Source organism: Gallus gallus, chromosome 1 (genome assembly GCF_016699485.2).
Source record: "Gallus gallus isolate bGalGal1 chromosome 1, bGalGal1.mat.broiler.GRCg7b, whole genome shotgun sequence".
In the NCBI taxonomy this organism is placed as follows: domain Eukaryota; kingdom Metazoa; phylum Chordata; class Aves; order Galliformes; family Phasianidae; genus Gallus; species Gallus gallus.
In genome coordinates this window covers 93,019,636-93,036,942 of record NC_052532.1, presented here as the reverse complement: position 1 = coordinate 93,036,942, position 17,307 = coordinate 93,019,636, and the positions used below count along the sequence as shown (strand labels likewise).

General features: G+C 40.3%; 1 protein-coding gene across 6 annotated transcripts; it reads right to left on the bottom strand.

Annotated features, from left to right (window-relative positions):
• Positions 1-379: 379 nt before the first annotated feature.
• On the bottom strand, positions 380-16,254 carry POU1F1 (POU class 1 homeobox 1). Of its 6 annotated transcripts, none has more exons than NM_001396102.1 (7): positions 15,819-16,092; positions 13,494-13,643; positions 12,270-12,383; positions 10,669-10,914; positions 8,526-8,690; positions 7,023-7,083; positions 380-2,837 (listed from the first exon to the last, which is right to left on the bottom strand). In NM_001396102.1, exons 1-7 carry the CDS (start codon positions 15,958-15,960, stop codon positions 2,624-2,626), a joined length of 1,092 nt encoding a protein of 363 aa, NP_001383031.1. In that variant the 5' UTR covers positions 15,961-16,092; the 3' UTR covers positions 380-2,623. The 6 variants fall into 6 exon arrangements, with proteins under 6 accessions (NP_001383031.1, NP_001383032.1, NP_989650.1 ...); NM_001396103.1 differs by having other exon boundaries at positions 13,494-13,559; XM_015295651.3 differs by having other exon boundaries at positions 2,608-2,837; positions 12,249-12,383; positions 15,819-16,254.
• Positions 16,255-17,307: the final 1,053 nt, after the last annotated feature.

Genomic DNA, 17,307 nt, shown 5'->3' with positions numbered 1-17,307 from the left:
TTCTCCAAGTCTAATAGCTGCAGCTGCAGCACATTAAATTGAATATATATATATATTTTAAACCAATTCTGTTCTGAGATGTTAGTATTTCTATGGTGACAGCTAGATGTGTTTAGGTGGTGGCTGCCTCTTCCACTAAGTTGTTTTTTTTTGTCACTCTTCTGTAACAAATGGCGTTGTGTGTCAACTTTCATTTATTTTGCTATGCTTCTGCAATTAGCCTTCACTTGTAAGGCTTTGTGGAAGACAAGAAATCACAATTTCATGAATTTCTCCCGAATTAACTTACAGCATGCTAAAGTGAATAAACAAATCTGGACAACACACAGCTAAAAAAAGTTAAGTCTTACTGAAAGAGAGGTACAAACAAATATGTGGAAAACTGAACGTTCAAGAATACTTTATTTGGGGAGGAAGAGAACATACAGGCTTACAGCATCACTAGGTAGCCTTTTATAATCAATAAAATAACTTACAATATAAATAAAATTTGTATTTGTCAGTAGTTTCAACATACATACAACACTGGACTACGTAACATCAGAAGTACACAGATGCATGCCGTTGAGTGCCAATCTTCTAAAATGTGTTTATCTTTTATCCTGTTGGAAAGCTCATGATCTGTCAATACACACACAGCTGATAAAGGCAGAGGCGTGGTCTGTGCTGCTGTGGGTGAGCTATGCTAGTGTTGAGAACTACCTGAAGAGAGTATATAACATAATTTCTCCCATCTGAATGATTAGACTAGAGGCTGCTTCTAAATTAAAGGGCTGTAGCAGTGCAATTAATCCGTAAGAATATATTTCCTTAATCTGGAGGTCGAACTTCCGCAGTTGAATAAGCTTATGGTCACAGTAATAGGTGTCAGAGACAATTTAACATGCAGGAGCGTGAAAACACAATTTGTCCATGCTGATTCTAAGTGATCTTGAACAGTAAACCTCTTTGCTTTCTGTGGGCCTATTATTTAGACATTTTCTAAATCATCAGGTCTATTTAATGGAAAAATAAAATTTATCAGGCCATTACTGCTTGCATGTACTCACTTAATTTCAGTCCTGGGAAAAGTGTAAAATACATATATGGTAATGGGCTATTTAATAACAACAAGCAGGGTTGATGAGATGGCTTGATAATCTGTCCCTGGTGAGAACTAAAGTCCTTAATTTAGTTTCTTGGTGTCTGGCTTTCTGATAGGTGGAGCTCTGGCACTGTCATTGTTTTTTTGTTTGTTTGTTAGCTTATTAATATGGGGTTGTTAGTTTTTATTGTTCTTTTTTGCCTGATTGTCTCTCCAGGCTGCAGGATGGCACAGGGTTATTTTCAGTTGTTGGGGTATAAGAGAGTGGGAATGTAAAGTGCAGGAAATGCTTTCACTACTTGTTGCAAAGAAAAAAGCCCCGTTTTTTCACTTAATACACTCTCTCATTTATGTATGTCCACAAAAGGATTTCATCTTAAAAAATACAATGCAGAGAAAGCCTGAAGAAATAATTAGCTGATCATTCCCTACTTTTTGCCATCAAGCCATAAACTCTTAAGGCGATAGCTAAACCTATCTAAATCAGACCTTAAGGCATGCAGTGAATTAGCAGGAAATACCTTTGATAACTAGCATTAAAAAATGTCACTTCAACTCGGCACCTGTTTGAGGCAGTGGTACGCTGTAACTGAGCACACGTGAGGAGTCATGTTGACACGTCAGTACTGGTAAGCTTATTCTACCATAAATAAAGACAGCAGCTATGGCACATCTTTCATATCTTCACCTTGAAAAGACACAAGGAAGTTACCTGAAGTAGTTCAGTCGGAGATGTACAGCAGCTGTGAGCTTGTCCCTGAATTTCAGCCAGTTTGTGGAAGGCAGCTTTTCAGTCCTCATCTCACACTCCTCTACTGCCTTCCTGAATCACTCACATCTCGTGACAGTCTTCCAGGATCCCATCTTTGGCCATAGATAGATACTCAACAATAACAACACTGCAAGCTTAAGATCACTTCTTCACGTTCTTCTCTTCCTCAAAGTTCTAACTTATTTTTGATGTTAAATTTAAGTGAACTCAGTGTTCATCTCTGAGAGTGGGACCATGTAATGTGCCTAATGGCTCATAATCTCACAAAGGTTAGCTCAGTTAGATAGCTACCATGGGCTGGGGGTATGGTACGTGCATAGACAGGCTGAGGCAGAAATCTTTCACGAACTACAGCTGTTGACACCAAGCTTTGTAGCCTTTCTTCATGAGTAACAAGGGATTTGTTTCCTCATGCTTAGGGTACCTGCAATGGGGGTTCTCTTTTAATCATTCAGTACAATGCGGACTCAGTGAAGGCACAGCACAGGGAAACTGCAACTACATATGCTATTTGTAAAGCATTTCTGGTTGAGTAATGCCTAATAGGCTCACTGAAGTTAGGCCTTCAACAGTTCAAATATATGCAATAGCATTTTTTTCCCCAACCTTTTACAATGAAATCAGGCCTCCCACACAAAATTGCATCTGAAGCTGGCTAGCTTGTAAGGGAATCAAGTGATTTACCATTTTTTCTTCATGAAAATAAGTATATACAAAGTACTTAAAATAAAGCAAAACAGAAATCCACAGCTACGCATGAAAAAGCTTTACCGGCACTCATGGTGCTCCTTGATAATAGAGCTAAAGGCGTTCTGATGCAGACTTGTCTTCACTCTTTTTTCCCTTTGTCTTCTGTTGCAAAACCAAACTCTTACGACTTCTTTCTCAAGATTAAGCCCCTCAGCCATCCTCATGATTTCCTGAGAAGAAGGCTTGCTTTGTTCTCCAAAGTGCCTCTCCAGGGCTTCTTTGGCAGAAATACTGTACAAAGGGAAAAATATCACTATTAGAAACTTTTCTGACACATTCAGGCTTTTTGTATAGTATTTCTGGAAATCAGAAACGACAACAGCAGTGTTTTAGAGGTTATCATATTTTCTAAAAATCAAATATCTGCCATAAACTGTTCTTCCCAGTCAGCAATGACTGAAGTTGAGTGGTACCCCCTTCCCCCCCAAAAAAAGTAAGCTAAGACTATTATCTTTGTATAGTGTGAGATGGAACTTGCTTCCTATTTTTGTTAATGTGTTCTCAGAAATGAAAGTATTTGCAATTTTTATACATAGGCACAACAGGACGCAGCCAAAGCTGGCTTAAGCAGTAGCTGTAATTTCTTTGGACACAAGAGGGCACTTTATGCATTATACTGGAAATAACGTGCAAATGTATGAAATACCTGCTGGAGTTCCTGTTGTTTCAGCTGTAGTATGTTGGTGGTCTTTCATTTGTGTGTGCACTTTGCAATATTTAGCAACATTACCAAAACCACCTAATTAATAGCACAATGTTCTACACACACAGGGATGTATAGATACCTTACTGAGAGAGTTGGGGCTGCCTGGAGAAGGTTCTGGGACCTGGACCTGGTAACGACATTTTATTATCTAAAGCAGGATTGTAAGAAAGAAGGGGACAGACTCTTTAGCAGGGTCTGTTGTGATATGACAAGGGGAAATGGTTTCAAACAAAAAGAGCGGAGATTTAGACTGGACATAAGGAAAAGGCTTTTTTACAATAAGGGTTGTGAAGCACTGAAACAGGTTGCCCAGAGAGATGGTGGATGCCCCATCCATGAAGACACTCAAGGTCAGACTGGATGGGACTCTGAGTGCCCTGATCAAACTGTAGATGTTCCTGTTCATTGCAGGGGAATTGCACTGGATGGCCTGTAAGGGTCCCTTCCAATTCAAACCATTCTGTGATTCTATGATTATTTTTTGACTGAAAGTTTTTTTAAACTTCTTAATAAAAATAGAAAATTAAATAGCTTCCGCAATTGTAAATTACTAGGTCCTTCAAGTCTTCAAACTGAGGTCCTACATGCCTTCAAAGAAATAGTAAACGTTTTATATGTTTTAATGTATTGGGTATAGTCCTGAGCTTCCCCTCAGCGATATGTGCCCTTGACAGCCTGCCATATTTAATAGCCTCAGTGTAATGAGGGTAGATATAAAAGTAGGAACAATAATAAGCTTGATTTCCTCAGCAGCTGTTATAAAGCAAGAACAGCAAATCCTATAACATCAGTGGAACAGCCTTCAGGAGGTTTCTCTGGATCCTGGGAAACACTCTGAAATCACAGCTATGTAGGCCATAGTGGGTAAGGCTCTGGCACTGTCCTTTCTCACTTGAAGAGAAGCTAAGAAAAAAAAATGACCTTCCATGAGTAAAGTTTTATCCCTAGTGAGGTGCTGTGATTAGCAAATGAGCAATGAAGCATTTTACAACCCCTGTTCACTCCTACCTGAGAAGCATCCTCTTAGAGGAATATATACTTTGAAAGAGAAAGGATTCATATCTTCATTTTATTTCTTATATCAAAGGCAATAGCATTCAAAAAAGCAAAGCTCAAGTTGAATGCGAGAGGAGAAGGTATGAGTTGTCATTGTGGGGCTCAGATTGTGGGGCCAGAGAACAGCCTACATCTCTGGGAGATGGCATTGACAGAGGATGTGATTGCTATTCAAAGAACAGGCACTTTGCTGTGGCAAGTAGGGCCTGACAGTGCCAAGTTTGTGCCCTAAAGTGGCAAAATCCCCTTTCTGTGGAAAAATACTACAGCTACTTGGAGGCACCCCTCAGTGAATTCTTCTTTACCAACAATTACAAGAGTCTAGGATATTGAAAAGAAAAGGGTATACCTCACCACCTTTTGCGTCATGTTCTTTATTTTCCCTATTTGGTAATTGTTTTTCAATCATCTGGATATCTGTTGGGAAGACCACACAGAGAGCTGCAAGAGATCCAGGAGGCTCCTGGAATCCATTGGTGATAACTTTCTGGTTCAGGTATTGGATGGACTGGTCAGAGATGAAGCATTGCTGGTGAAGGAGCTCACCAGCAGAGGTGAGCAGAGGTGAGATCAGAGGGGAAGCTGCTCACCAACGCGGAGGAGATCATTAAAAGTGTTAAGGTTGGAGGCAGCCTGGGCTGCAGTGACCATGCCATGGTTGAGTTTGTGATCTCGAGGAATGTGGGCCTGGCAAAGAGTGGGGTCAGGACCCTGAACTTCGGAAGAGCGAATTTTAAACTGTTCAAGGAATTGTTGGCCCAGATCCCCTGGGATGCTGTCCTTAAAGACAAAGATGTTGAGGAGAGCTGGCTACTCTTCAAGGATGCCTTTCTGGGAGCACAAGAACTCTCCATCCCTCTAAATAAGAAAGTGAGTAGAGGAGGCAGGAAACTGGCATGGCTGCTGGGCATACTGACGGCAAAGGAAGGTGCGTACAAGCTCTGGAAACAAGGGCATGTCACTTGGGAAGAATACAGGGAAAGGCCGCAGACAAAGGTTGCTTACTAATGGTTCTATGTCCAGGTGGTAATGAGTGGCATCCCCCAGAGGTCTTTCTTGGGACCGGTGCTCTTTAACATCTTAATCACTGACATTAACGGTGGAATTGAGTGCACTCTCAGCAAGTTTGCTGATGATGCCAAGCTGAGTGGTGTGGTTGACACAGTGGAAGGAAGGGATGCCATTCAGAGGATCCTCAACAGACTTGAAAAGTGGGCCTGGGTGAACATAATGAGGTTCAACACAGCAAAGTGCAGGGTTTTGCACTTAGGCTGGAGGAATCCCAGGCATTTATACAGACTGGAAGGAGCAGTCCTTGAGAGTAGCCCTGCAGAGAAGGAGCTGGGGGTCCTGACGATGAAAAACTGAACTTGAGCCAGCAGTGTGCTCTTGCAGCTCAGAAAGCAAATGGTATCTTGGGCTCCACCAGGAGAGGGATGGCCAGCAGGGACAGGGAGGTCATTGTCCCTCTCTACTCTGCTCTTGTGAGGCCCCATCTAGAGTACTGTGTCCAGGTATGGAGCCCCCAGTACAAGAAAGACAGAGAGCTGTTAGAGAGGGTCCAGAGAAAGGCCATGAAGATGATCAGGGGGCTGGAGCACCTCCTCTGTGAAGACAGGCTGAGGGAGCTGGGCTTGTTCAACCTGGAGAAAAGAAGGCTGCGGGGTGAACTCATTGCAGACTTTCAGTACCTAAAAGAAGCCTATAAACAGAAGGGGAGTCAACTCTTTGCAAGGGTAGATAACAGCAGGACAAGGGGAAATGGTCTTAAGTTGAGGGAGGGAAGATTTATGTTGGATGTCAGGGGAAAATTCTTTACTATGAGAGTGTTGAGGTGCTGGAACAGGCTGCCCAGTTAGGTTGTGGATGCCCCATCCCTGGAGGTGTTCAAGGTCAGATTGGAAGGGGCCCTGGGCAGCCTGATCTAGAATTAAACAGGGAGGTTGGTGGCCCTGCCTGTGGCAGGGGGGTTGGAGCTTTATTATCCTTGAGGTCCCTTCCAACCTGGGTCGTTCTGTGATGACGAATTACCAGCCTACTTAATTTCTGTATGGATTTGAGTCTAGACAGATGGTAGGTGTTGGCTATCTGAGGTGAAAAAAATAATGGGAGAAGGAAGTTAAGGAAGTTCCCCAGCAATTTTTTTTTTTTTTTTTTTTTTTTGTGATACAGCTCAAGAAGATGCTTCCTTGGGAACTCTAAGGAATCCAGCAGCAGAGAACAGAGGTGGAGATCTGCTATTACCTGTAAAATATGCCCTCAGATGTCCCAGATATTAATTTCCTGGAAAATTACACAATTTAATTTGATATAATGTAGAAATTCCCATAAATAAAAAAACGAGGATGGTCTGCACTTTTTTACTATATCAAAATTGTAAAATTGGGTCAGAATTGGAATGTTTTTTCACATGGAAGTGTATTGTCATATTTTGAAAAGTATCTAATTGGGATATGTATTGGAGCTATGCTTGGAGCCCATTGGGGTTTCATAGGGAGGTAGATGTGCTTTTATTTTTCACTGGAATGTTTCAGAATAGTTCATCCTTCATTAACTATTAACAAACAGAAAACAACACTTTGATTTCAACCCCCCAAAATGAAACTTCATAGCTGAAGGCATTTATAACATGTAACTCCATAAATATGTATAACCTTATGGTGGTTCTGCGCTTCCTCTTCCGCTCATTCACGCCAACTTTTTCATTGTATAAAGCTGCATTAAAAACAAAACAAACAAGAACAAAAGAGCAGTTAACTTCCATAGGGAATGGAAACTGAGTGCTGTCATCACTGGAACAAAAAAAGTTTGCCTTTGAAGACAGAAGAAAGTGTAACAGATACTACTGAATAAGGAGAGTGCACCACAGAGCTATACTTTTTTTGTTTAAGAGGCTTGGTCATTTTAACTCCAGCTGTAAATGGTTATAAGCAAAAACAGCATGCCAGTGGTAAAGCTGCAACAGCACTGTCTCTGCTTCTATGCCCGCATTCCTGGGGAGACGTGTCACTCCACTCATTTTACATACTTTCCCCCTCATCAGCAGCAGGATGCAACCTGGATCCATTTCCATACCCCTCAGCTATCTCACTCTCTTTCTTCAGAAATACAGGTCTGTCTTCCATCCCATTAATTCACCCTCCCCACTTTCTGCTGGACAAGTCACCCTTGCTTTTCCAGAGGCCACTGCCTTACTGTGCAGCTCACGCCTGCACCAATGCTAACAAAGTCAGCAGCTGCTACACACTGCAAACCCCTTACAAGTAATCCTTACAGTGTACTGACCACATTAGGAGAGTTTCTGGTTTCATTTGGTTCAAAGGAAACTGAACTTCATGGCAGAAGCAGCTGCTTAACAGTGTTTCCTACTGCTGAATATAATGGCAAATCCAAAAAGCAGTATTAAATCTCCTTCTTCCTGTTCTAGGTGAGTGCCACACAGTGGCAGCCCTGGCTTTCACTGTCACACCTCCAGGCATGCTGTTTCTCCTCCTGAAATCATTCCGAATGAATTCAGATCAAAAGGCTGTCCCTTAAAACAGTGACCTGTTTCCTTTACATCAGCCAACCTGCTCTAAATCAGCGTAGCCCAGGGAACCTCAGGACTCTCTCTACACGTAGAAATTAACCAGGCAAAGGAAGGGAATCCTCTAGCAGCAAAAAGGTCACATAAAAATATATATCTGTATGCCATAATATTCTTCTTCAGGGCTTTAACGAGCACTGCCTCAGCTGAACATGAATTCTGTACCCCACGGCCACATCTTAAACACTTGGCACTTGCAAGAAGTCCTCTGCTAGTGAATATTCCATCTCAGTGCTGTATGGGCTTTCCTGCAGATCCCAAAGTAGAGGTAATGACTATGAGTACAGGAATGGAACTAGCTCACTGCAACGAGACTGAAGGAAATGACTTTCCAGCAAGCAAGTGGTGTTTCTGCTGCTCTGTAGTCTCCATGCCTTACAGTTTGCTCCTCCAAATATTTTTTTTCTCAACCAAAAAAGACACCAAAATTTAATACATGCCATCAGCACATCTTAATATCTAAAGCTAGTTAATTAAAACTCTCAGTTTATGGAAGACACATACTAGTCCTTCAAGGTATTTATGGGATTGTGATCTACTCGCAGTAATACTTAGAGGATTTCAGCTCTACCTCCCACTTGTTCTGCTTCTTCCAGCCACTTGGACAGTATTGATTTCAGTTTGCATGCATTCTTAAAGCTCAGCTGCAAGTTCTCAAAGCGGCAAATGGTAGTTTGACTGAATTCAGAGCCGTGCACAGCAGCCAGTGCTTCGCCAACATTGGTTTGTGTATAACCTGTCAAAATTAAGAGAAAAAAAGTCACTCTGGAGCTTTTTTCAGAGGGTGGCTGTTCTTGAGCCGCTGAGCCCTTCATTGTAGACTCTTAGGAACCTGGTGTTCCTGTGGTGCATGCACTCAGCACTGGTAAGGCCACACCTTGAGTATTGTGTTCAGTTTTGGACCCTTCACTAAAAGTCTTTGATGTCCAGGAGTGTGTCCAGAGAAAGGCAGCAAAGCTCATGTGGGGTTTGCAGTATGAGTGTTATAGGGAGAAGCTGGAAGAGCTGGAATTGTTCAGTCTGGAGAAGAGGAGGCTCAGGGGAGACCTTATCACTCTACAATTGCCTGAAAGGAGGTGTTGGTGAGGTGGGAGTTGACCTCTTCTCCCAGGTAACAGCAATAGGAAAAGAGGTAATGCTCTCAAGTTGCACCAGGTGAGATTCAGGTTGGAAGATATGGAAAATCTATTCTCAGAAAGAGAGATCATGTGCTGTCACAGGCTGCTCAGGGAGGTGGTGGAGTCACCATCTCTGGAAGCATTCAAGAACCATGTGGATGTGGCACTGAGGGACACAGTGGACACAATGGGGATGGGTTGGTGCTTGGACTGGGTGATCTTAGTGGTCTTTCCAGCCTTAGTGATTCTATGATTCTGTGATCATTTTGCGGAGGTCTTGGGCTGACTTTCAGCTCACGTTAGGCTGTGCCCAGCCTTCTGCTGATTTCATAAGTTTTACACCTCTGTGATTAGGGAACTCAGAAATATCCAGATCCCATACATTTCTGTAGGTGATGCAGTGGCATTAAGCTACTCCTTGTCAGCCCTGCTGGTCTCCTGTTATCTGTTCTGATGGCTGAACAGAAGCAGACATAATAGCGCTGCATTTTACTCACAGGCACTGAGAACCTCATTCAGTGCACCGATCCATCTGTCTTGTCTTCCTGCCTGTCTACATCTGAACCAGGACGGGCACAATCTCTTTGGATGCCAGATGTCTCACAAGGCTGCTTTTTGCTTCCCGTTTGACTGCACTAACTGTGTCTCTCAGTCCCAGATCCACAGCCCATATTAACTCTGTCTTCTCTCATAAAGCTCAACCTCAGATCAGTTTTCCTCTGCAAATTACATTTTCCCCATTAAAGCATTAAGCTCAGCCTCACCACCTCTGAGCCATTTCTTTACATCAGAGCAAGTTTTGCTCCCTCACAAATTACTGCATCAAGATGCAGTAAGAATTATGGCGATTAATAGCATGGGGCCCAGATAATCTTTCCTATGCTGCATTTGACATTAAGTACGGAATATACAACAAAACTACCTAGGTTACAGATTTTATTCTAAAACATAAATTTCTGCTTTAGTCCTTATACTCATACTGCAAAGTGGAACACTAGTGGTTGAGATAATGCATAGATATGCGTAGATAATGCATAGATATCGGTAACAAATGTGTAAATTTTTACATTTATAACAGTAATTTTTAGTAGAAGAATGCCCTAAAACTGTAAAGATACAAAATAATTTTACAAGCAATAACATCAAAATTGCATCATTTCGTTTGGAGTACCCAATATTCAGCTCACCAGAGACCCACTGATGCAGTTCATCTCATGTCACCCTTGCTAGTTATCAGATAGCAACAGAGAAATCTATTGCTGCTGTACATATGCTGTGGCACCAGAAATTTAAACAAGAAGAAAAGTTCCCTGCTGGTGTGAATGGATGGATGTCATCCATCTTGCATACTGGAGTGACACTGCACCACCTTGTGTGATGGAACACTTCATGGGGAAAGCAACGGGTACAAAAGGTTAGCTCATGGGCTGCTCTCAGCTGCAGAAAATCTGGAACTATATGAAGTGACATACCTGCTAATGAATGGAACTTAATGAACAAGAATAAATTTATGGCTCAAACCGTAAAATATTTAGAAATAATAGTGATCTCCTTGGAAATTTTCAGCCTTTTGTTGGCTAGCTAAAAAGCACATACCCAGCTTAATTCTCCGCAGTTTGAACTCATTAGCGAATTTCTCCAGTTCCCTGATTTCAGGGGAATCCATGTCGACAGGCTCTTCCACAGACTTGCTTTTCCTGCGGAATTCCTGCTTGAAGTCTGAAGCTGTGGGATCATCGCTGAGGAGGGTCTGGTGCATGGGTGTGAAGCTGTGGCCCAGGGCACAGGAGCTGGCACTCAGGGCATGCTCAGGGAACTTATAAAGGCAAGGGGTCAGGCTACCTGAACAAAACCAAAAGAAAACTAAATATAGTTATTCTGCAACACTATTATAAACGGTGCCTTTGTAATCTCATAGCCAAAGCTTGTAATTTTTATTTTTTTTATATAACACATGTGAAATGCTACTCAAGAGAGAGGGTAAGGATCTTCCAGAAGACCCAGTCTTTCTCATCCCACAGCCATCCCGTTGCATAGGCAACTTGTGACTTAATCAAATTAGATTGCAAACAGTCCAGACTTCAACAAATGTTAATCCAGACAAGATGTCCAGACAAGATACTACATAGGTCAGTCTGAAAGTAATGCCTCCTATTTATTTCCACGGACACTGTACAGAGCACAATAACACTACTTGACAGAGCAAGTTCTCAGCTACAAGATACTTGTTTTCAACAGTCGCCACCATTAGCTATGCATTTTCTCCAGTGATGAACTCTATGCCAAGACAATAGAAATCTGCACCAGCAGAAGTGACCCACTATGTCACAGCTGCTCTGATGATATTGCTAGGAAAATGTTGTCCATGCAGTCCATCTTCCATCAACCCAAACAGATGGAAGTCAGAAGGTGCCAAATCCAGACTAAATGGTGGGTGTGGTAGGTCAGTTTACAGAAGAATGACTGTGCTCCACAGTCTTCAAAATGACGTGGGGCCTGGCATTATTGTATTGCAAGAGAGAGGTTGTCTTCCTCTCTGGCCTGACTCTGGAAGTTTGAGCCTTCAGCTTAGTCAACGTTATCATGTAGCGGTCAGAGTTTCAGGAAATGCAGAAGGATCACCCCTTTACTATCCCAAAAGACAGTGGCCATCACTTTACCTTCTGAGGACAGAAACTTGAACTTTTTCTTCAATGGGGAATTCACATGCTTAAGGATAAAGCTACCTTGTGCTACTTTTTGTTCAGGTCTATCAGACTTAACAAGGAGATTCAGTAGGATTAAAGGTTTTGTGCATTTTTTTTTTGTTGTTTTGTTTGTTTGTTTGTTTGTTTGTTTTTTTGCTAGGTATTGCACCTATGTAGAAAGAATTTCCAACTTGAGGTAGAGAAGGCATTTTTAGTAAGAAGAAACAAGAAGTATGAACTCTCCTTAGTGTTACCTGAAGTGAACAATAATCTCTAAGTCCTCAGGAATTCCTCAGTTTACTAAATAACGCAAACATTTGCAGCAGAACTCAGCTTCATTAGCAACCCCTCCTCATTCCTCCTCTACTTGTTTTCTTTACTGCTCTGGTAGCTGTCTTTAGTGTTAGAGGTTCTACCCCGTTGGAATATATTACACATTTCACACAGCAAACCCATAAAATAGATTTTCCCAAGAATAAGGAAAAAGACAAGAAAAAGAGAAAGACTTGCTTTGCAGTGTGCTGACACCATTTACTACATTGGGATGTGGCATGCTGCATGTCTGTAAGATGCGACTCTGGGAGAGACTTGCTGATAGCATCTCTGGAGTTGCAGGCTTGATGCCTAGAGACAAAGAAGAATATTAAAGGAAAGAAAGGAGAAAGATGAAGATGCATTTATTTTGGAACAACAACAACAAAAAACTTCTGAGCAATACCTATTTTTAATATCTATTGTTTAGTACCTACGGATTTTACCTGGGGATCTGAACAGTTCCAGGAACACTTGCAACAGATGTGAATTTATCCATGAGATGAGAACATTTGAATATTTGCACTACTCTCTGTCTCTAAGAAGACCCTATGCAGATATATTCATCCATGCTGATTTACTGTAGTACTTTCATCAGTCTTAAGCGAAATCAAACATGGAGTTTGATCTAGATTATCTTTGAGTAACATTTATCTTCTGGGTTGCATGTTAATTTGGCTCTGTTTCACTGAAGGCTATTTAAACTTGCACAGAGTAACATACTTAGCCTAGGATGTGAGTGGGATGCTAGAATACCTTTAAGTGTAAAAATACATGATCATCTGTATGAAAGTAATTTATACAGCCTTGTAGGATTTGGAAAAATCATACACTGACTGAAAGTGTTTCTGGACTTTAAAGCTATCCCACTGTCTTCTAATCTTGATCCTAAATGTTGTCGTTATTAAATACAAGGTTAATGCTCACTGATACTACTTACACTAGGATTCTATACACACAAAGTCATCTTAGGTACAGAATATTTGCCTTGACATCTTTATGACAGAAGTATGGTAGCTAACAGTAGCTTCAGTAAACATTGTGTAGATTCATTGCTTTGTCTTTTCCCATCTGGTCCTGGTATTTGGAGACAAAAGAAATAGTAGGCTCCGGGATCCTAGATATTGATAATACCCCCGTATATCAGATAAGTAATTCCTAATCCCTCAAAAGGCAAAGTGGACATAGTTAAGCAAAAAGAGCAGCACTGCCCCTGTCTTAAAGAGAGGGGTAAGATAGAGGGGATGTGCTGAGAGACACAGAGGTTTAAGTTGAGGACACTGAACCCCAATTTGCTAACATCATTTGTAGTGCCTTAACTTGAGTCCTGTCTTTAGGCAACTGTTTTGAACTTATTCCCCTAAAGGAAAGCTGACCAAACTCATTATGCTAATAGCTCATTCAGTTGAGGCTGTCTCTTACCTGCCATCACCCCATAGGTAGAGGCTTGATTTCCATAGTGACAGGAGGGCACAGAGTAGTGTAGTCCTGCTGACACGTTTCCCGAAGTCATCATGGCAAAATGGAGATGGGAACATTTAGGAGTTTGTATCAAAGACAAAACAGATGGGACTGGTAAGAAAATGCATGAGGATTCAAGATACATCCTTTCAGTTCAGAGGTAGACAGTATCCTCGTATCTCGTTCTCCTGCAAACATTAACATAATCTAGGACATAACCATCTGGCGATCTCTGGGAAGCAAAAGTCAGCAGTTTATAGCTCAGCGAGATGAAGAGATAGGTATTTCAGGTCTATGCTCAGTAACCTCCCAGTGCCTGAAGAGTCAGGCAATATTATTGTTCAATGCAAAATACATGGCTGTCTTCCATGTGTAAGTAGGCAGCAGAAATATGTACAGTCCCCTCTAACAACTGTTGTAAAGAGCAATGTTGTAAAGAGCAACATTTTAAATTCATATTTGTGAACTTGAAAAGCTGAACTTTAGAGCACACATTCCAGTTGTTCAGAGCAATATGATTAATTAGGGATTAGTATCTGTTTTTTAGAACGGTGGTCATAACTGTAAAATGCTATTTACACATACAAATGCTACTGGAACAGTCATACCTCTACAACTGTAAGTTCATCCAAAAGAGAGACTGAATTAATAATACCCGTGCATGTAGAGCAACACAATTTTTCTGTTGAAATAATATCAAGGAGTTTACTTGTAGGTGGTTCTATTATGATTTCATAATCCATGATCAATATAATTCTTATGCTTAAAGATTGACATTTTCAACTGACTAATAAAGATTTAATACAAGGTAGGGCGGAAGATGCTATTTGAATTAAATAATATCAACTTAACTGCAGAAGATACCACAGAATATTAGCTATATGATACAGTATACTTCTTGAACAGAAGTATACTCATCTTTATTTAATAATACAGGATTATTGCGTGCTGTTTAATAAATTTCTACATTTAAGATACATCATTATTCAAAATTCTTCTGTTTCTACTGTTTTGCACAAGTTTTCTTCGTTTCCACCAAAATAGCATTATTTAATGCAATTTCTGGATCTATGTGTGAAATTCTGTAGGCTTACTCATTCTAAACAGCACTTTCTGTCACTTCTGTTCTCAGATGGTCACCTGCTAGATGTGAGGCTGTGAAGAAAATTCCACTGATAACAGTGGCCCTTGAGTTTTAACTACAGAGTATGGAAAACCTCAAACACACCTGTGAATGCTTTTTGTAGCACTGCCTGTCACCACATATATTTTTTTGGAGATCAGAACAAGATGGATAAACAAACAATCTAGAAATAAATACATAAACAATCTAGAAAATACTGCTATGATACAGATAAATTATTATGGCCTCAAGAAAAATTTTAATTCTGTTATTCCCTACTACCACCACCACTCATCAACTGTGTTAGGATACTTTGAGCTTCCTGCCTGGAGTATGAGATTGCATTATGTATTACTGATACTCAGTTTTCATTATTTACATGCTTTTTCATGTTGTTAAAATATTTTATTTCCAATGCATTTCAGGAAACAGATTCTTTTTGGGGTTTGGAGTAAAGCTCTTACCTTTATGTAGATTCAAATAAATCAAAGTTATTTATACTCCTGAAAGTTTTCAGTAACTGTGTATTGCAGAATACCACTTCTGAAGATCTGAGGCTGCAAAAATACTGTCTCTCTGTTTCTGATAGTTTACAGTTTAAATGCAATTGTTTGGATTATACACACAAACACACATTTCCAAAATGTAGATGAGATTTCTGTCACCAATTCTGAACATTAGATGGTATTTTATTCAGGAGGTAACTTTCTCTCCCCCCCCACCCCCCCTTCTTGAAAGCTCCCACAGGTAATATTACACCTGTTTTAAATCTATTTTCTATCTAAAGTAATTTATATTATCAAAATTTGTGGTTGCAGAGAAAACAGACTTTAAATTATTTACATGACACCACTGAAAACTATGTAGGCTCAAAAAAATGTCAGCATTAAACCTGTTCTGAGTTACTGTAGTGACAGCTGACTTTAGCCTAATATTTTAATAAACTGGGAGAAAGTTAAAATTTGGCTAAAATGCAAACATTTAGAGTGTTCCTGATTTACACATGATGCAGCTTTGTGAAAATGCTTCCACTTTAAAGTAGTTTCAGACTCACATGACAATGATATCAAACACTTTAAATATTGTAAAACTTGATGCACACAAATCATCTAAAAGCACTACAAATGAGCGTTACAGAGAGCAGTATTATTTTTAAAAAGTACCTGTGGAGACAACATTGGTCGCATGGTTAGAAACGGGCAGGCACTCTCCTGCGCTGTGATGCATTATCAGAGGCAGAGAGGGAGAAGAGTCAGAATTCAAGGGTACAAAATTGTCGGATGAAGCAAACGCTTGGCAAGTCATGCCCCCAAACAGGTGAAAGGCAAAGAGCCGCCTTTCCCTGTTTTCTAACTGAGCAGATCCTGAGCGATTAACGGCAGCTCCAACTCTATTCCAGTCTTTGCACTTGTATATACATATACAGAAGGACTCCAGAGAACAGGGAGGTCGTGTGCAGGTATTTATACCACTAGAAAATCCCTTTATCCATTTTAATGTTCTTTTCCCAGCAATATTGCTGTCCTGCTATAGAGCCTCCTTCCTTCCCACACAAACACAATACATGTCCAATTAGCAGAAGAGAAGAAGAGGGAAACCAGAGACATGATTTGACAGATATTTTCAATTAGGTCTTTTGTGAAGAACAATGACCAGAAAAAAATATATAAAAGCGTTGTCTCCAAAGTCGGTAGCCATCAGACAGGTACGTTTAATACTAAGTAGGTTTCCACAGTTAACACCTGCCCCCAGAATGTCATCCATACAATTGTGTGGAAGACAACCTGGCTGAGAGCTCAATCAAAAGTCTGCAGAAGTCAAGAGTTATAGCAAAATACGCCAAGTTAACTTAATTCCCAATAGTTACACAGTGATCACTTGTCTTGTCATACAAGTATAAATAAGAGATGTGTAATATGGGGCAACTTTATCCAAGAGGAAGCTGCTGAGCAGATAGCTTTACTTAAGCAAGATGTGCTAAATGTTTATCTAATATAAAATCTTGAAAAAGCCCATTGTAACACATAAAATTCATTCACAGCTCCTATTGTTAATTTATATTACCACTGCATCTACAGTCTCGTCCAGAGTGTTCTGGCCTTTATTGTAATAGATAATGAGTAAAAGCAGAATATTTTTTTAAAAAAATAATTCCCTGTTTCAGTGATTTGCTGTCATGAGACTGGAATGACTTCAAAGTAGTAAAGAGCATATTAACCTGTAAATGATGAAAAATCACTGCAGTACACAAGAGCCACATATTCTATGTGTATGACAGGCTAAAAAATGAAGCAGATGGTCCATTTCATTTCACCATTTAGGAGGTAAAATGTATTGATTTCAATTTTTTTCTTGCACTTTTTTTTTTTTTTTTTTTTTTTTTTTTTTTGCAGCTAAAGATGGTTAGAACATAAAAACGGCAATACTTTGAGTGTAAGCCTTCTTCAGTATTCCAAACTGGTTCAAATACCTGAATTAGGATTCTGATAGAGCAGACTTCACATATGTTGCATAGGAGAGATTATATATTTTATTGGGCTTTTTTTTTTTTTTTTTCCCATGTAGAATTCTTGATATTACCTTTAAATGTATTTTTGGAAAGGCTGTGTTTATCAGTATTGAGAAATTTTAGAATTACAGCAGTGGTGAAGC